The sequence below is a fragment of the Propithecus coquereli genome, unplaced genomic scaffold, assembly GCF_000956105.1.
Source record: "Propithecus coquereli isolate 6110/MARCELLA unplaced genomic scaffold, Pcoq_1.0 Scaffold77, whole genome shotgun sequence".
NCBI classification, from domain to species: domain Eukaryota; kingdom Metazoa; phylum Chordata; class Mammalia; order Primates; family Indriidae; genus Propithecus; species Propithecus coquereli.
The window spans coordinates 5,231,600-5,251,584 of NW_012153840.1; the positions used below are offsets into that span (position 1 = coordinate 5,231,600).

A 19,985-nucleotide genomic window follows, 5' to 3' on the forward strand; every position below is an offset into this window, starting at 1 on the left:
TTCTTATATGCCCTTGAATTTCTTTCTAGGGCTTCTATTCTATTTCATTGCTCTTTCTGCCTGCTTCTCCCTAAGTACCATACTATTAATACCCTTCTCAATGGCTATCTTCATATATTTTTTCATGAGGATACTACATCTTTACAATCTTAAGTAGATATTCTTAATATTTTCATTTACTCAGGTCTGTATGTTCTTAAGAAAAGTTTATTCATCTAAATCTTACACATTTTTGATTAAGTTTATTCTAAGGCGAAATTCATCATTATAATTGTGAATGAGATCTTTATAAGATTGTACATTCTACGTGATTATTGATGGAATATAAGAAAACAACTGACTGAAGTATGATTTATGTTGAAACTAAAGTTTCCAGATCCTTGGTTCACGTGTCTCCTGTGTTCTAGGTGTGGTTTGACCGAAGAACCAATTACACACGCTCTTTGGCGGTCATGTCAATGGTTGGGTATATTTTGGGCCTAGGAGATAGGTGAGTGAATTTAATTTGTTTCCTTTAGGCTTCTTTCTCCATTATAGTTTTCTTGAATGATTTAATTTGGTTGTACAGTGAGATATATGACCATTTGGCAAATAAATATTTGTATTTTGTACTTAAGGTTTCTTTTGCAACAGCCTTAGTCCCGTATATTACTGTGCCATCAGAGCAACACATAAAACTAAAGAAAAGAAAAACTATAGTTCAAGCTGGGCACTGTGGTGCAAACCTGTAATCCCAGCTACTTAGGAGTCGGGTCGGAAGATGGCCTGAGCCCAGGACCAGGCTGGGTAACATAGCAAGACCATGTCTCAAAAAAAAAAGAAGCCGTAGTTTACGGATAGTTTCTTCTTAGGTTGGCTTAATGTATTAAAAATCATATTAAATTGGATTGGTTTTATTGGTTCAATAACCATTTAGCAGTCACCACTATGCTAAGATAAATAATTCTATTTCTGTAATCGTGACTAACCAAAGTAGATCCTTCTGATATTTTTGCATAATCAGTGTTTTATCCAAACACACTGACTGAAAAAGTAATTCAGGAATGTTCAGAAATTGACTCACAAGAATGTAAAGAAAACTGGTTCTCCAATGTCTACTGTTTTTCTTCTGAGATCATATCTCATGCAGTTATTTGAGAGTAAAAACAATGTTACCCCACAAAGATAATAAATTTTTGTTTAATAGAAAAAACTAGCAGAATGGTTATTGACAAAAGCCAAATGATTCCACCTAGATTGACTTGGGGCTCAAGGAAATGAAACCCGGTGGTAGCTGCTCAGTTATTATAACAGAGCTTTAGCACTTTGAGATGGCAGCACTGCCAGAAACTATTTGTCAGGTAGCAAAGATCTCAGGAAAGCAAATTATCTTGGTCCAGTGAGGCAACCTGTGACTCACACAGGTAAATCCTTGTTTCAGCAGGAGCTGGCAAACTTTTTGTGTAAAGGACCAGATAATAAATATTTTAGGCTTTGTTGATCATATAGTCCCCGTCACAACTACTCAACTCTGCTGTTGTGGCACAAAGCAGCTTGAAACATAAATAAGTGAGCATAGCTGTGTTCCAGCAGAACTTTACCTGCAAAGGCAGGGGGAGCTGGATTTGGCCTGAGGGCTGTCGTTTGCCGACCCCTGGCCTTTGCCGTCACATACTTGGCAATTTACTCACCGGTGCAGTGCCACTCTGATGATCCCTCCCTGATCTCTCTTCTGTTTCTCAAAGACACCCATCCAACCTGATGTTGGACCGACTGAGTGGGAAGATCCTGCACATTGACTTTGGGGACTGCTTTGAGGTAAGCACATGTTGCAGAAAACCACGTAGAGCTTGTTTCCCCGGGTGATCACTTTCACCCTCCTCTGCCAGTTTAGGCAAACTTAAGCCCAAAATGCCTTACCCTCACCCCTGCCTTTCCTACCAAGGCACTAGTAAGTCGGCCTAAGCAATGAAATCCGTGCTCTTAGTTGGGCTCTAAGCTTCCTTGGGGCAAGGGCTGCTGGCACACACCCTGGCTGAGTGGAGGAGTCCACCGTCCTCCACGCTGCCTGGGCGTGATGCACATTTGTGCATTCATCCTTTTTCTTTTTTCTCTTTTCTGGCTTTTTTTTGTTTTTTGTTTTTTGTTTTTTGTTTTTAGTTGTGTTTTAAATCCGTGTGACAAGTCCCCTCTTGTCCCCCACTAACTGAAACTACTTCATTTCTATGCTATAATTAAAATCTATGCAGGTGATACAAAGGAAAGCCACCTACCTGCCTTCACCTGGCTTTAGCTAAAGCAAATAATCTAACCACAGATTTGGTTTTTTTCTGTTTATGATCCTGTAGGTTGCTATGACCAGAGAGAAGTTTCCAGAGAAGATTCCATTTAGACTAACAAGAATGTTGACCAATGCTATGGAGGTGAGTGGACATAGGGAACGAGCTGCTTTGAAATGGGGCCGATGTAGTTACAACCTTCTCTAAGGACAGACTTGCTTGTTAGAGCTCATCGGTTCCCCAGAATGCCCCTGTGATTTCTGCAGCAGTTTCCTGTTGTTTCCCATTACGTTAGAAATGACCTGTCGTTGAAAGTCTTACCACTTCCCCTCAGACCTGGTTCCTTCTGTATCACAGTACCGCCCTGACTCTTTCTCCCCAGACAGTCCCAGCCCGATACATCAGTGTGGCCTGTGTCTGCTTCCTGAGTGAGGGTAATAGACTCTCTCAACTTGCTTTTGGGTCTAGAGTTAGTAACTCCTGTGGTGAGTAGCTCTGTCCCTTTTCCAGGTGACCGGCCTGGATGGCAACTACAGAATCACGTGCCACACGGTGATGGAAGTGCTTCGGGAACACAAGGACAGTGTCATGGCTGTGCTGGAAGCCTTCGTCTACGACCCCTTGCTGAACTGGAGGCTGATGGACAGTGAGTATTATCAAGTGTGTAGGAGTTGCAGTTGGCACCCTCCCAAATTAGGAATATTCCACACATTACATTTTACTAACCAATTCCCCTTCAGGCCTGGAGCCTGAGGTATATTACCAAGCTGTTGCCTTACATTTTCACAAAGCAGCTCTGGTGGCTAGAAAAGAATTTCGAATATTTGTATTACTAGAACAAAAAACTCCCATTATCAATGTAGATTATTGATTAAAATATTTTCTGGGATAAACCAAGTATCCTAGTGTTTTTGTTCATAAAGATTTGTAAGCTGGAATTTTAATAAGAAAAGCAAGCAGTCCAAGTGTGATGGCTCACACCATTAATCCTAGCACTTTGGGAGGCCAAGGTGGGAGGATCACTTGAGGCCAGGAGTTCAAGACCAGCCTGGGCAACATAGCGAGACCCCATCTCTACAAAAGTTAAAAAATTTAGCCAGGCCTGGTGGTGCATGCCTGTAGTCCCAGCTACTGGGGAGTCTGAAGCAGGAGGATAACTTCAGCCTAGGAGTTCAGCCAGGTTGTGGCGTGCTGTGATGGCAACATTGCAGTCTAGCCTGGGCAACAAAGCAAGACCCTGTTTCAAAAAAAGAAAAGAAAAAGTGTGGGAGGGCCAAGATGGTGGACTAAAAGCAGGCTGCACTCACCGCTCTCAAGGAGAAGATCAAAGGTGTAGTTAGAGGTTCACCCTCTCAGGGAGAGCATTGTGAATCATAGAGAAGTGAGTGGAGACACCCCAAAGTTGTGGGGAGAGAGGCAGGGCGATCCCCTTGGCGAGATCGGGAGATACCTGGAGGAAGCGTCCACACATGGGAAAGTATCAGGGGAAAGATCCCTGGAGCTCTGCACTCCCCTAGTGGGCACTGCAACCCGAGCTGCGAGGGGCCTCCCCCCACCACAACAAGCCTCCGAACTGATCAGGAAGCTGCTTGGAGACTGCAGCAGCATTGCACTGGGGAGCGGGCACAGTGGTACACTGCCAGCTTCTGAACCCAGGTCGTTGCAACACATACCATTTTGTACTCTGAGCTCCAGAGTGCCAGGTCTGCAGAGGGGTCGGCTCCACTGCACCCGCCTCCCCATTACCCCTACCAGGCCATGGAGGGTAGGTGCTTTCACACACACTGTGACTGGGTGCCAGGCTCCCCTTGCAACCCACGCTACTGGGACCTCCCAGAGATCCGAACAGAGCAAGTGCCCACTGAGCCTCAGCATCTCCTGCCACTATCTTTTTTTTTTTTGAGACAGAGTCTCACTCTGTTGCCCAGAGTAGAGTGCAGTGGCGTCAGCCTAGCTCACAGCAACCTTAAACTCCTGGGCTCAAGCGATCCTCCTGCCTCAGCCTCCCGAGTAGCTGGGCCTACAGGCATGCGCCACCATGCCCGGCTGATTTTTTCTATATAGATTTTTAGTTGTCCAGATAATTTCTTTCTATTTTTAGTAGAGACGGGGTCTCGCTCTTGCTCAGGCTGGTCTCGAACTCCTGACCTTGAGCGATCCACCCGCCTCGGCCTCCCAGAGTGCTAGGATTACAGGCGTGAGCCACCGCGCCCGGCCTCCTGCCACTATCTTGCCATCACAATAGCACTGCCACTACCACCTGAGTAACACTGCAGCAGATGCCAGTCAGACCTGTGTGGAGGGAGAGCCCCAGCCACTGTGACTCCCTGGCAAGGTACCATGCGTCTTCCTGGCCTTGCCAGCCACAAGTGGTCCAGCTGCTGTGGCCCAACAAGCCACCCAACCACTGCCACGATCCTGTGAGCTGGCCAGGTGCAGGCAAGGCCCTCTGATCCGTCCAGGCTCCCGCCAAGGTCCTACGCCCTGCACAGGTGCCTGCCAAGGTCCTATGACCCTCACAGGCACCCGCAAAAGTCCTGCAACTCACCCTGCCACTGGCTGCAATCTTTCAATGCACTCAGGCACCCACCAAAATCCCATGACCTGCCCAGGTGTCTACCAAGGTCCCATTATGCGCCCAGGCACCCACCAAGGTCCCATGATCCACCCAGGCACTGGACAAGGTCCCATAACATACCCAGGCACCTGCCAAGGCCCTGCGACCCACCCATGTGCCAGCCAAGGTTATACCACCTGCCTCCTTGGAGAAAGACTCACCCAGCCCCCTGCTGCTAAAGCTTCCAGCAGCAGCCTGGGGACCAACCTGTCACTCCAAACGAATAGCCCCCAGCACCGGCTTGGACTATGACAACGACAGGGGAATGGGACAATGCAGGATAACAGCTGCCTTCCGGCTCTCAGTGCATCCACCCCGTCCCACTGGGTCAGTCCTCTGAAGTTGGACGCAAAAGCGCTATCTAGAAACCTCTCCTTCTTCTCACTAAGTAGGAGAGTTCCCAGCAAAGAACATGTGCGCCACAAACCCAACAGCCCTGTGCTTAGAGAAGAGGTTTCAGATGAGAAGAAACCAGCAAACGAATTCTGGTAACATGAAAAAATAAGCTAATTAAAAACCCCAATGGATCACAATAGATCCACAGCAACAGCCCCAAATCAAAGGAAATTGTCAAAATGTCAGAAATGGAATTCAGAATATGGATGGCAAATAAGATGAAGGGCATTGAAGAGAAAGTTGAAAACCAACACATAGAAGCCAAAAAAATATTTTAGGAGATGAATGAATAATATGAAAAACTCACTAAAGAGATGGACAACATAGGAAAGGATGTAACAGAACTTAAAGAAATGAAAGAGTTATTTAGGGAATTTCAAAATACAGCAGAAAGCTTCAACAACAGGCTAGACCAAGCTGAAGAACAAATCTCAGAGCTTGAAGGCAAGGCTTCAAACTAACCCAAAAGTGCAGAAAAAAAAAAAAAAATGAAGAATGAACAATCATTCAGAGAAATATAGGACTGGGTGAAACAAGCCAACAGGTATTCTGGAGAGGGAGAAGAAGAAAAAGCAAAAAGTATGGAAACCCTATTCAAGGGAATTACTGAGGAGAATGTCCCTGGTATGGCCAGAGACTCAGATATCCAGATACAGGATGGTCAGCAAACACTGGGAAGATTCCTAGCAAATAGGACATGATGTCCAAGACACACAGTCATCAACCTGACCAAAGTCAAAATGAAGGAGAAAATTCTACACACTGCAAGGTGAAAGCAACAACTAACCCACACAGAAAAACCTCTCAGGCCAGCAGCAGACTTCTCAGTGTAGACCCTATAAGCCAAAAGAGATTGGGGTCTTAGTCTTCTTAAACACAACTGCCAGCCAAGAATTTTGTCCTACAAAACTAAATTTCATAAATGATGGAGAAATAAAGACTTTTCCAGACAAGGAAACACTAAGGGAATTTGTCACTACCAGACCTGCCCTGTATTGTTCTGTTTTCCCTCTTATCAGTGCTCAAAAATGGAAACGCTCAAAAACGCATTACACATGGAACAGCACAATAGATACCCACCAGTGTAAAAACACCCAAAAGTCAAAGCCCACAGCTCTTATAAAACAATAGCATAAGAGGGAAAACAGAACAATAAGGTATCATCCAACATGATGAATAGAACAGCATCCTACATGTCAGTACTAACGCTGAACATGAACAGTCTGAACATCCACTTAAAAGACATAGACTGGCCGGCTGGATAAAAAACACACCCTAAGTATTTGCTGTCTCCAAGAAACATACCTAAACCACAAGGACTTGCACAGACTCAAGGTAAAGGGATGGAAAAAAATACTCTACGCAAATAGAAACCAAAAGCACGCAGGTATAGCCTTTCTCATATCAGATAAAATAGACTTTAAATCAACAATGGTAAAAAAAAAAAAAAAAGAACAAAGATGGTCATTATGTAATAGTAAAGAGAGCAATTCAGCAAGAGATAACAATCCTAGTATGTACTTGCACCTAAAACAGGAGCTGCTAGATTCATAAAGCAAATTCCTGCTAGATCTAAGCAAGGAAATAAACAGCAGCATCTTAATTGCTGGGGACTTCATCACCCCACTGAAAGAAATGGACAGGTCATCAAAGCAGAAAATGAATACACTCTGGACTTAAACAGGACTCTAGAACAAATGGACCTAACAGACATTTACAGAACATTCCACCCAGAAACTACTGAATATACATTCTTCTCATCAGCACATAGGACGTTTTCCAAGATTGATTATATCTTAGGCCACAAAACAAGTCTCAGCAAATTCAAAACAATTGAAATCATACCACATATCTTCTCAGACCACAGTAGAATAAAACTAGAAATCAATTCTAAGAGAAGCACTCAAATCCACACAAAATCATGGAAATTAAATAACCTGCTGCTGAACGATCCTTGGGTCAGTGATGAAAGTAAGATGAGAATCAAAAGATTCCTTGAACTGAATGACAAAGGGAACACAAGCTTTCAAAATCTATGGGATACAGCTACAACCAGCTGATCTTCAACAAAACAGACAACAACATACATTGGGGAAAGGAAGCGCTATTCGGTAAATGGTGCTGGGGAAATTGGATAGCCACATGTAGAAGAATGAAACAGGACCCCTACCTCTCACTATATGCAAAAATTAATTCAAGATGGATAAACGACTTAGATGTAAGGCATGAAACCATAAAAATTCTAGAAGAAAACATAGGAAAAACTCTTCTAGACATTGGTCTAGAGAAAGAATTTATGACTAAGACCCCAAAGGCAAATACAGCAACAACAAAAATAAATAAGTGGAACTTGATTAAATTAAAAAGCTGCATAGCGGCCGGGCGTAGTGGCTCACGCCTATAATCCCAGCACTCTGGGAAGCTGAGGCAGGTGGATCGTTTGAGCTCAGGACTTCGAGACCAGCCTGAGTAAGAGCGAGACCCCATTTCTACTAAAAATGGAAAGAAATTGGCTGGACAACTAAAAATATAAAAAAAAAATTGGCTGGACATGGTGGTGCGTGCCTGTAGTCCCAGCTGCTCTGGAGGCTGAGGCAGGAGGATCACTCGAGCCCAGGAGTTTGAGGTTGCTGTGAGCTAAGCTGACATCATGGCACTCTAGCCCGGGCAACAGAGTGAGACTCTGTCTGAAAAAAAAAAAAAAAACTGTATAGCAAGGGAAATAATCAACAAAGTAAATAGACAACCTACACAATGAGAGAAAATATTTGCAAACTAAACATCTGACAAAGGACTAATATCCAGGTTCTAGAAAGAACTCAAACAAATCAGCAAGAAAAAAAACAAACAACCCCATCAAAAAGTCAGCAAAAGACATGAACAGAAGTTTTTCAAAAGAAAATAGACAAATGGCCAACAAGCATGAAAAAATACTTAACAGCACTAATCATCAGGGAAATGCAAATTAAAACTACAGTGAGATACTACCTTACCCCTATTGGAGTGACCTTTATTAAAAAGTCAAAAAACAATAGATGCTGGTGTAGATGCAGAGAGAAAGGAACTCTTACACACTGTTAGTGGGACTGGAAATTAATAACAACCTCTATGGAAAACAGTATGGAGATTCTTCCAAGAAATAAATATGGACCTACTATTCCATCCAGCAATCCCACTGCTGGGTATCTACCCAAAGGAAAAGAAGTCATTTTATAAAACAGACACTTGCGTCTGAATGTTTATAGCAGCACGACTTAAAATTGCAAAGATGTGGAATCAGCCTCAGTGCCCATCAAGTCACTAGTGAATGAAGAAAATGTATATATGCACCATGGAGTACTACTCAGCCATAAAAAGGAATGAATTAATGTCATTTGCAGCAACTTAGATGGAACTGGAGACCATTATCCTAAGTGAAATATCTCAGGAAAACCAAATACCATATGTTCTTGCTAATAAGTAGGAGCTAAACGATCAGTACACACAGGCACAATGATATAAATGACATTGGAAACCGGGAAGGAGGGAGGTCGGGAGACGGGAGTTTGAGACCAAAACTTACCTATCGGGTACAGTGAACGTTATTCCATTGATGGGCACACCAAAGCCCTGACTTAAGCGTTATACAAGGTATCCACATAACAAAAACATTCGTGCCCCCTTAATATTTTGAAATTAAAAAATAAATATATAAAAGGGAAAAAGAGAAATACAAACAGTTGTGATTTGAGAGAGCAATATCTTCGTCTACCCTTTGTCTCTACCACCTCAAGGGAAGTTTACGGACAAGAGGCTCCTAATGCACTTCAATTAAATCATACTTTGACCTTCTATTGTCTGTATAACATTGTCTAAGTCCAAATCAACAGTAGAGAGTGTTCTCTGGATTTCATATCTTGTGCTAACACGCACTCACTTGTTCCTAAGTAATACGTCTTTGTTCTCTCTTTGGGATTATAGCTTTTGGAAAAATTGTGTTTCTATGACTGTAAGAAAATATCGTATTAACCAGGTTTCTTTCAAGTCAAAGTTTGAAGTATTTTTTAATATTCTTTCTCTCTTCCCCTAGCAAATACCAAAGGCAACAAGCGATCCCGAACAAGGACAGATTCCTACTCTGCTGGCCAGTCAGTAGGTGGGTACATTTTAGGGGAGATTGTAGATTCTGTCCCCTTCATCCAGGGTATTTCTAGAATGGGTGAGTTTTGTTATTACCATTAGGAGGCATGAGTTAAATCAGTAATGGCTGCTGAATATGAAGGAAGTAACCTGTTTTTCTTGAGGTTGTTGACAGTGATAGTTTTGTAGACATATTATCACTACTAATGTATCACCTGATAGGCATTTAACTGAACGTCAAAAACTTAGTCTAGAAACATTTACTGAGCACCAAGCACCTAATATATGTCTTTTATTTACTAATCACACAATGGAGTGGGTACCTAAAGCTTGGAAATTTTTACCAAACTATCTGATCTTTACCTATAAAAACACAGTTAGAAATATGTCTAAATATCAGCCAATATTTAGCGTGCCCATTAATGGTGTCTGGGTTGGGATAATTATCACCAGTATTACTTAGGTCTTCAAGCATTGTTAGTAGCTCAGAGATGGGCAGACGAAAGCAGCAGAAATTTACTGGCGTTCTATGAGGAGCCCTGAAACCACCGGAAACATTGTTTATGGGAATGTGGTTCACAGAACTGGTCCCGGGAAGACATGTGCCCCTCTAAGAGCCAGGGTACTTTTTGTGTATTTAAAGTTCTGAGAAGGGTCAGAGTAAAGCTGTTTTACTCTGTGTAGCCTTCCACTCTTTTCCCCACCCCTGTCCTGTCCCTTTTTTCCTTATAACATTTAACAACATCCTACACAGTTCACACTTTGGGAAGTACTGTTGGGGCATAAAAAAGTAAATATTCTCTATAGGTGTTCATGGAACATTTACAACTAGTTAATTAAGCCAAATAATGTCTGGGAGTGCAAAAAGAAAATGTAAGGTACGGGTCACCCTGAAGCACAGAAAGACGTTATAGAATTGACCGTAACATACATAAAATAATAAGAGAACAATATATTGTGCTATGTAAACAGGTACCCAAGCATGCCTTGGTTTGGAATAGAAGGGCTGTGGGGAGTCAGAAAAGGGAGCTTTCACTGTGAACTGTACTAGTTAAGGGAGCACTTGAGTTGGTGGAATTTAGTCATCACTCAACCAGAAAGGGTAATTTGTCCTGACTGGCTGGATAGATCTGGATGGGTAGAAAGGAGAAGGACGTTCCAGGCAATAAATCGAGGAGCTGGATTATAGTGTCGTGCATGGACTGCACCCTGGACAGTGACAGGATCTGTGAATGCCTGGACACCCAGGCTCCTGTTCCCCACAGTCTCTGGTCTCATCCAAAGCATGCTGAGACTTACTGGTTTCATTCTCGGGGTCCACCTCATTAATACATTATTGAGCGACTCCTGTGTGCTTCCTACACTGTGCAGAGGGGAATTAGGATGGCCACTTCTGGTGGCACCAGATGGTGGTATACCTGATTGGTTAGCTTAAAAGTTCCAGGAGGTCATTAATAAAAGTATAGCTATCACTACGTTGATTTGGAAGGTCTGTGGTATCTGGGGACAATGTTCAAATCTTCATACTTCTGATTCTAGACTTCTCTGCTGAAGGCCATAATCAGTGAAGGGTGACCCTGATACCTTAGGACTTTTTCTATCCAGAAATGATATGAAAATTCCTCCAAGGAATAACACTTCAACCATGTGTGACCCATTGCAAAGTTAATTGTCTTTATATTATCAGTTTTTGTCCAACCAAACAAGTTTTGTCACCAGGCCTTTGACCTATGCTCCTATTCTCCATGTCAGAATGCTTTATTAATGCTATTTGCTTGAAAATCCATGTTTCAATTCTGTAAAGAACCATGCTCTTTCTTCAAGAACAATAATAACTCATTTGAAAATAGCAGATTTAAAAACTTTCTTTTTTTGAACCACTGCACCTGGCCTGATTTTAAAAATTTGAATACATAAAGAGTAACACTGAGCCAGGCCCGGCAGCTCATGCCTGTAATCCTAGCACTCTGAGAGGCTGAGGCGGGAGGATTGCTTGAGCTCAGGAGTTCGAGATCAGCCTGAGCAAGAGCAAGACCCCGTCTCTACTAAAAATAGAAAAAAAATTAGCCAGGCAACTAAAAATAGAAAAAATTAGCCAGGTGTGGTGGCATGTGCCTATAGTCCCAGCTACTCAGGAGGCTGAGGCAGGAGGATCACTTGAGCCCAGGAGTCTGAGGTTGCTGTGAGCTAGACTGATGCCATGGCACTCTAGCCCAGGCAACAGAGCAAGACTTTGTCTCAAAAAAAATAAAAGGTAACATAAAGCTTTCTCTCTCCTTTCCCCTTTGAGGTAGGTAGGGCAGATGTTCAAAGAATATAATATGTAAAGAATTAGAAGCTAATGCCAGTAATGGCTTCTTGGTGTTTGAATTTTAATTGATTTTTTTCCCCCAGAAATTTTGGATGGTGTGGAACTTGGGGAACCAGCCCATAAGAAAACGGGGACCACAGTGCCAGAATCTATTCATTCTTTCAGTAAGTTAAGCCTCTGAGGAATTGCACCAATGACTAGCTCATTAAGAAAATAGCAGCTGTGTTGTGCCCTGAGAGGGGTCAGCAAGATGAAGCCACAAAATCGCCTTTGAGCACAAACGTTCCATGAATTTCTCATTATATTCTGAGGACAAAGATGGACACAGAGGAAGGCTTGCTCAACACTTACAAAGTGAATATTTGAGAAAACAGGGGCACCCATTGAACCTGTTGTAATGATCCAATTCTTTCTTTTATTTCTGCTTTTGTGTATTGCAGTTGGAGACGGTTTGGTGAAACCAGAGGCCCTAAATAAGAAAGCTATTCAGATTATTAACAGGGTTCGAGATAAGCTCACTGGTGAGTGTGTGTATGTGTTTACTTAAAAAGGACATGAAATCTGCGGAGACTTTCTTCTCCCTGCACGGGTGGTCAGCCCTGTGTTTGGTGGTCTCAGTGCCTGAGCTTGGACACCATGCAGCCAACAGGAGTGTCTCTGAGACCATCAATTAAACACCATCTCTGGTCTTCTATACAATCACCAATAACAACATTACTTAAAGTTAGTTTCACCTCATTTAATTAAGGAGGTGAGTGAAGTTCTATTGAGTCTAAAATCAGCCGAATTCAGGGAAGTGATTTTTATTGCCATGGCTTAATGTTAGAGCCAGTCTGACGAAAGACTCATTGCCACTCTGTACTTTGGTAGCTGTTACAGAGTGGAGAGAATGCAAGGGGAGAAGTGCACACTTCTGAAAAGGAGATGTCACACATTGATCATCTTTCCTCTGATTGGGAAGGGGCGGAACGTGGAGGGTGGGAGCCAGGGAAGCCAGAGACCTCGGCTCCACCGCCTGCTTTCTGTGCGGCCTCTGAGCCCCTGTCTCTTCACCTGGAAGATGACAGGATGCCTCGCTCAGAGGGCGGGGAGGATCAGATGAGACAGGATGCCAGGCACCTAGCATCAGGGCCTGGCGCATTCATTTTGTTGTCAGGGTGTATTTGTTGAGCACCTATAAGTGCTAGATGCTGAATAACCTGTTGGTAAAAACAGCTTCCCTGACTTTGTGGGGCATCAAATCTAAAGGACATGCTATTAAGTAGAGGAGAGGGACTCAGGGCTATGGTGAATGTACTATCAGAACTTAATTGTGTTGGGAGCTCTGGGAACGTTTCCCTAAGGAAACAACACATGAGCTAAAATCTGAAAGAGGAGTTAATCAGGAGTAATTGTTCCAGGCACCGGAAACATCACAGGCAAGGGCCCATGGTGGGAGAGAGTGATGACAAGAAAAAAGGCCCTCAAACAGGCCAATCTGCCTGTCCCAGAGAGAGCAGGATGAAAGAAGCACAGTGCAAAGTGTGGTCCCCTGGTCTGAGAAGACCAGGCCCAGATCATACAGGACTGTGGTTTTTATCCCGTATCCTAAGAGCAGTGGGAAACCACTGAAAGGTTTTAGGTGGGGAGGGAGACAGAGGCCCTGAGCATTGGCATGTGAAATACCGCTGGGCGCCAACTGGATTAAAGGGAAAGTGTGCAGGTGCGCTAGGTAAGAAGCCACCGCTGTCATCCAGGCAGGCGTGGCAGGTGATTGGCCTAGGGTGGTGGGCGTAGAACAGTCTCAGGAGATCCTGAGGAGATAAAATCAAAAGGATCCATGACCTGGCATGAGGGATCAGGAGGGACAAAGGATGGCGCCAAGTCATTGGTGACCATGTGGGAGCTATGATGAGCCCGGCAGCCAGGCTGAAGCAATTGAGGAGAATGTGAAGTGAGAGAAAAGGCAGGCAAGGGATCCGAGTGTGAACTCCTGAGTGGTTTGTGTAGGGAGGAGAGAGGATTAAGGTGTAGTTGAAAGAGAGGCTCTCTTTTCTTTAATGGGAAACAAGAGTGTGTTTATAAAACAGTAGGAAACATGCAGTTAAGAGGGAGAGTCTGAAATATGAGTGAGAGAAAGGATAATTTGTAAGGCTCCTAAGACAGCAGGAGGGGATGGGCGGGCTCCAAAGCACAGGGGAAGTCGTCTCTCATGGCAGTGGGGGAGGAAGGGCGCTCACGTGAATGAGTCCAGGACCTCAAACACTGCCTCATACATCACCAGGGTCCAAACACTACACGTTTAATGAATAATTCACTTGTAAAGTGGGAGGCGAGGGCATCTGCTGAGAGTAAGAAGTAGAAGGAGAGGTTGGGACATTTGGGGAAAATAGAGAGACTCGAGATGATCCCTGTGGCGATGGAAAGGCACATTCCAGAGAAGCACCGTAAGCTGGCCAGGCAGTGCTGAGCACCTGTTTGAAGCCAGACATGATGAATTTATAATGGCAGCAAGCTGCCCTGGGGAGGAGAGGCTCACAGATGGAGGTTAGTAGGATTAAAACTGAATAGGGTTTCTCATCCACTTGTCCAACTTAAAGAGGATTTTAGAATAGAAAGAATCTTCATAAACCTATCGACCAGATCTGTGCCATTCCTGAACTCAGCTGACTGCAGGCATTTACCTTCCGTGAACCAAATCTGTATAAGACTAGTGTCTGTTCAGATCACGTGGACATGAATGTTTGAAATCCAGCCGCGGTGTATCCTTCATACTGGTGTATGGGGATAAACTGATTTCGGCTGCATAGACAGTTAAGCCAACAGGGGATAAGAAATGCGTTGATCACCAGGTGAAAGTGAAATGTTTTTGTTTCTCCTGTTCTAGGTCGGGACTTCTCTCATGATGATACTTTGGATGTCCCCACACAAGTTGAGCTGCTCATCAAACAAGCCACATCCCATGAAAACCTCTGCCAGTGCTATATTGGCTGGTGAGTGGACCTCTCAAGAAACTTTGTTAGGCCAGGCACAGTGGCTCACGCCTGTAATCCTAGCACTTTGGGAGGCCAAGGTGGGAGGATCACTTGAGGCCAGGAGTTCCAGACCAGCCTGAGCAAGAGTGACACCCTGTCTCTACAAAAAGATAGAAAAATTAGCCAGGATGTACTACTGCCATGCACCTGTAGTCCCAGCTGTTTGGGAGGCTGAAGCAGGAGGATCGCTCAAGCCAAGCCCAGGAGTTGGAGGCTGCAGTGAGCTATCTATGATGACACCACTGCACTCTAGCCCAGGAGACAGAGCAAGACCCTGTCTCAAAAAAAAAAAAAAAAAATCTTTGTTAAGAGAAACAGTGAGGACCCTACCCTATGTCCCAAAGCCAGGGTAGCAAAAAGAGATTTGGTGGGGTATCCAGTTGTGGGCTCAAATCTCTTTAAAAGTTTATATTTACTGTATGTGTACATTATTATAAAAAGGAGAAAATTGAGAAACAGGGATACATATTTGGAAGGCAAACACCAAAATAAATTAAAATTACAATAAGAGAAATGGTTTAAGGCCAAGGTGGGAGGATCACTTGAGGCCAGGACTTTGAGACCAATCTGGGCAACATGGTGAGACCCCATCTCTACAAAAAGTTAAAACAAATTAACTAGACATGGTGGCACACAGTACTTGGGAGGCTAAGGCTGGAGGATCACCTGAGCCCAGGAGTTTGAGGCTATAGTGAGCTACGATTGGGCCACTGCACTCTAGCCAGGGTGACAGATCAAGACCCTGTCTCCTTAAAAATAAAAAAGTTTAGGAAAATAGGCAAGGCTTGTTTTTCGAGAGCTGTTCTTTATGGGTTTTTGCTGTCAACCCAGTTCAGATATACAGGAAGGGCAAAGAAAAAGAAGCCAGAGTGGTGACAAAGAAGGAGATAAAAAGACAAATTTATGATCTGGGAGTCTAACCTCAAGGACCACTCTGGAGTGTGCTTTGATTAACTGCCACAGGCATGCTTGAAGGCAGAAACCTGAGAGGGGGGCGATGGGGAAGTGTCCTTGTGGGACCGCAGCGGGCGTTAGCCCTTGACTGGACGTGATGAGTGTGTCCCACACAATTAGCTGAGGGGAGCTGAGGGATGCCCTGGGGTTGTCAGACCTTGGTCTTTCCATTTTCAAGTTATCTACATAAAGCTTTGAAGAAGCTCCAGTTACTAAAATATTCCTTTTCTGTCTGCCTTCTTAGGTGCCCTTTCTGGTAACTGGAGGCCCAGATGTGCCCGTTGCATTTTTTCTGAGGCATTTGTACTTGGTATACACTTCTGCTAAACTGAAACCATGGTCAGAAAGTTTGACTTTGTTAAATATTTTGAAATGTAAATGAAAAGAACTACTGTATATTAAAAGTTGGTTTGCACCAACTTTCTAGCTGCTGTTGAAGAATATATTGTGAGAAACACAAGGCTTGATTAGGTTCCCAGGACAGTGAAACACAGTGATACCACGTAAATCAAGCCATTGATTTTGGGGAACAGAAGATCCATAACTTTAGAAATACGGGTTTTGACTTAATTCACAAGAGAACTCATCATAAGCATTTGCTGATGGAAGGATGACTTAGTCATTCCGCTCAACATGGGTACAGCAAACTCAGCACAGCCAAGAAGCCTCAGGTCATGGAGGACATGGATTCGGATCCTGGACTATAAAGAAGCGGGAGAAGCTGATGTCACCCCTGCCACCATCCCATCACCTCACTGGTCTGTGGGCAGCAGCGATGTTTGCATGATGGGCTAACATGGGTCAAAAAGGTCTGTCTTCTGCCGGATCAGTGATGCTGCAACTCACGCACTTCAATCTAAGACCTGAACCGCTAGGAGGGGGTTATTCAGATCATGGGAGCCCCAGCTGAGCAGATGCACCATGGGGGTCACAGCACAGTGGGGCAGCCCCGCCTGGCCTTCGCCAGCACAGTGCTGGGATGTTTTCAGTGAGGTCTGAATACTCTGTGTTTGGTGCAAGGGCTCAGAAAACAGAAATGCTGTCGTGGAGGTGCTAAACACAGAGAAGGAAGGTCTAGTACGTGTTGGGAATTATGAGCAAAATAAATATTCAACTAAATGCACAAAGTATAAAGTGTAGCCATGTCTAGACACCATGTTGTATCTGAATAATTTTTGTGCCAATAAATGACATCAGAATTTTAAACACATGTAGCTGAGTGGCTTTTTATTCATCATTTTAGTCAATTCAAAATGGAAGCATTTATTCCTTCAACGTTCAACCTTATTATGCATTTAGTACTGGGGACAACAAAGGACACAGGCTGCACGTGAGGAGGCCCCTTCCCTCAGGCTGTTCCCAGGCCAGGCAGGTGGAGGCAACTGGCTGCAGAAGGGGACTGAGAACTCACCCAGCTGGGTGCTGAGGAGCGTATGTGAGCCACACGTAGGGGCGCTGATTCCACTGGGTGAGCCCAGAAAGCCTGCTGGAAAAGGAGACATTTTGGATAGGTCTCAGAGGAGGAGTAGGAGCTTGTCGGATGAAGTAGGCGGGACATTCTCAGCAGAAAAGGAAGTGTGAGACGAGGTGTACAAGCACGATACCCATAGCAATGGCAAGTGCTAACCTGAGCCATATGAAATCTTTTTTAATCTCCTTCCAATCTACAAAATCAGCATCTTTGTATGGTTGGACCCCATAGCTCAGCGTGTCTGGCTCCGTGGTCAGTGAGGAATAGAGAATGACAGGAAAATGATACGAACTAACAGGAGGCTGTTAGTAGGGCGGGGCCAGACTGGGGCCTGCCTCGAAGTTCGACAGCAAGGAGTCTGAACCTTATGCTGTGACTTTTTAAAACAGGAGTAGAATCTGAGTGGTGGGTTTGATTTCTTTTTTTTTTAAGAGTAGTCAAGTGCAGAAGCGAGAAGGGGATAAAGAATAGAACAAGAGGTAGTTCAATCTGTAACTGAGCAATCGATTGAGATAACTCACTACTTTCGGACCAGTCCTGAGTGGTGTTCTTAAAGACAACTGGTGTCAAAAGATGGAGAAAAAAATTATAAGCCACAAGACCCAGTAAAGAGGCTGTTGCAATAATGGTGGGGAACGGACATTGACTGGAGCCAGCAAGTGCTCTATATAGATTCCCTCTACAGAGAGAGCATGCCTAAAGAGAAGTTCTTCCAAAGAATATGCTTTTTAGTTTTTAAAGTGATTTTTTTTCTAAATTCCTTTGTTCCACAGCTACTCAGAAATACTGTATCATTATAAGATCTGTTCAAAGAACTTACATTAGGAGGATGAGAATTACAAGGCCAGAAACCATATCTTATTTGTCTTTGTATCCCTCAAAAATGCCAGAAGACCTAACCCACAGTGATGCTCCATAAAAGGCCGTTGGAGAATTCTTCTATTAGAAACAAAGACGGGCCGGGTGCAATGGCTCACACCTGTCATCCCGGCACTTTGGGAGGCCACAGCAGGAGGATCGCTTGAGGCCAGGAGTTTGAGACCAGTCTGGGCAACACAGCAAGATCCCATCTCTACAAAAAGTTTTTTAAAAAATCAGGCGTGGTGGCGCACGCCTGTAGTCCCAGCTACTTGGGAGGCTAAGGCAGGAAGATTGCTTCAGACCAGGAGTTTGAGGTTGCAGTGAGCTATAACGATGCTGCTACACTCTAGCCCAGGCAACAAAGCGAGAGCTGGTGTCAAAAAAAAATTAATAAAAATTAAAAAAGATGAATTTAAATGTCAGTAGTGATAATAATAACAGTTTTAACACAGCTAGAAAGTCTCATACCTATCTTAGATTTTCTGTAATAGTCCTAAACCATGTATCATCCATTTTGCCCCAGAAAATATGATCACCATAACTTTCTTGTTTGCAGATGAAATAACTCAATGTTACCTTCCATGAAAAATAAAGGGTGTGAGAATGAATGGACTTAGGGAAATGGGGCCATCAGTGATAAAGATATATGCTTTAGGACATTAAAAGGGTGGATTAAGATCTTTGGTGAAGCCAATGTTTTAAGAGGTATCTGAGCAAAACCTGGCTTTGTTGAGATGAATTACCAGACGAAGGGGAGGAGCTAATGGAGGCTTTAAAATCAGTCTAACCCTCCAATCGTAAATGGCTTCTCATAACCCTGTGTGAGGGAAGTATGTGGCAAAGACCTTCAGGGTCTCTATTCACAGGGTTTCAGAGCCCAGGACTTAAAACTCAAAGGCAGTAGAAAGTACAGTTGACCCTTGAATAACACAGGTTTGAATTGCACAGGTCCACTTATAAACAGATTTTCTTCTGTCTCTGCCACCCCTGACAAAGCAATGCCAACCCATCCTCTTCCTCCTCCTCTTCAACGCGAAGACAAGAATGAAGATCTTTATAGTAATCCACTGCCATGCAATAAATAGTAAATATATTGTCTCTTCTTCGTAATTTCTTCTGTGTGTGTGAGTGTGTGTGTGAAAAAGAGTCTCACTCTGTTGCCCTGGCTAGAGTGCCGTGACGTCAGCCTAGCTCACAGCAACCTCAAACTCCTGGGCTCAAGCGATCCTCCTGCCTCAGCCTCCCAAGTAGCTGGGACTACAGGCATGTGCCACCATGTCCGGGATAATTATATATATATTTAGATGTCCAGCTAATTTCTTTCTATTCTTTTAGTAGAGACAGGTCTCGCTCTTGCTCAGGCTGGTCTCGAACTCCTGAGCTCAAACGATCCACCCGCCTCGGCCTCCCAGAGTGCTAAGATTACAGGCGTGAGCCACCACGCCCGGCCTCTTCATGATTTCTTAATGACATTTTCTTTTCCCTGGTTTACTTAAAAAAAAATACAATATATAATCTAACACAAAATATGTGTCAAATCAACTATTATCAGTAAGGCTTCTGGTCAACAATAGGCTATTAGGAGTTAAATTTTAGGGAAATCAAAAGTTATACACGGATTTTTGACTGCTTGGGGAACGCGGAATCAGCACCTCTAACCCCTGCACTTTAAGAGTCACCTGTAGTTGGAGACCAGCCTGAGCAAGAGCAAGACCCCGTCTCTACTAAAAACAGAAAAATTAGGCGGGCATGGTGGTGCGCACCTGTAGTCCCAGCTACTCAGGAGGCTGAGGCAAGAGGGTCAGTCGCTTGAGCCCAGGAGTTTGAGGTTGCAGTTAGCTATGATGATGCCACTGCATTCTACCCGCAGTGACACTCTGTCTCAAAAAAAAAAAAGTCAATTGTAGCTTTTAAGAATCAAGGCTGTAGTGTCATTACTGAGTTTCAAATTTCATCTCCATCTCATACTACCTGTGTGACTTTT

General features: G+C 43.9%; 1 protein-coding gene across 1 annotated transcript in view; it reads left to right on the forward strand.

The window, feature by feature from the left end:
• MTOR (mechanistic target of rapamycin (serine/threonine kinase)) overlaps positions 1 to 16,877 on the forward strand; it is a 140,021-nt gene extending 123,144 nt beyond the window's left edge. Inside the window, exons 49-57 of the mRNA XM_012662496.1 lie at positions 408 to 490; positions 1,725 to 1,797; positions 2,328 to 2,402; positions 2,769 to 2,904; positions 9,341 to 9,406; positions 11,785 to 11,865; positions 12,142 to 12,222; positions 14,568 to 14,673; positions 15,914 to 16,877. Of these exons, the coding sequence (XP_012517950.1) occupies positions 408 to 490; positions 1,725 to 1,797; positions 2,328 to 2,402; positions 2,769 to 2,904; positions 9,341 to 9,406; positions 11,785 to 11,865; positions 12,142 to 12,222; positions 14,568 to 14,673; positions 15,914 to 15,929 (717 nt within the window). The 3' untranslated portion in view covers positions 15,930 to 16,877. The remainder of the gene's footprint in view (positions 1 to 407; positions 491 to 1,724; positions 1,798 to 2,327; positions 2,403 to 2,768; positions 2,905 to 9,340; positions 9,407 to 11,784; positions 11,866 to 12,141; positions 12,223 to 14,567; positions 14,674 to 15,913) is intronic.
• Positions 16,878 to 19,985: the final 3,108 nt, after the last annotated feature.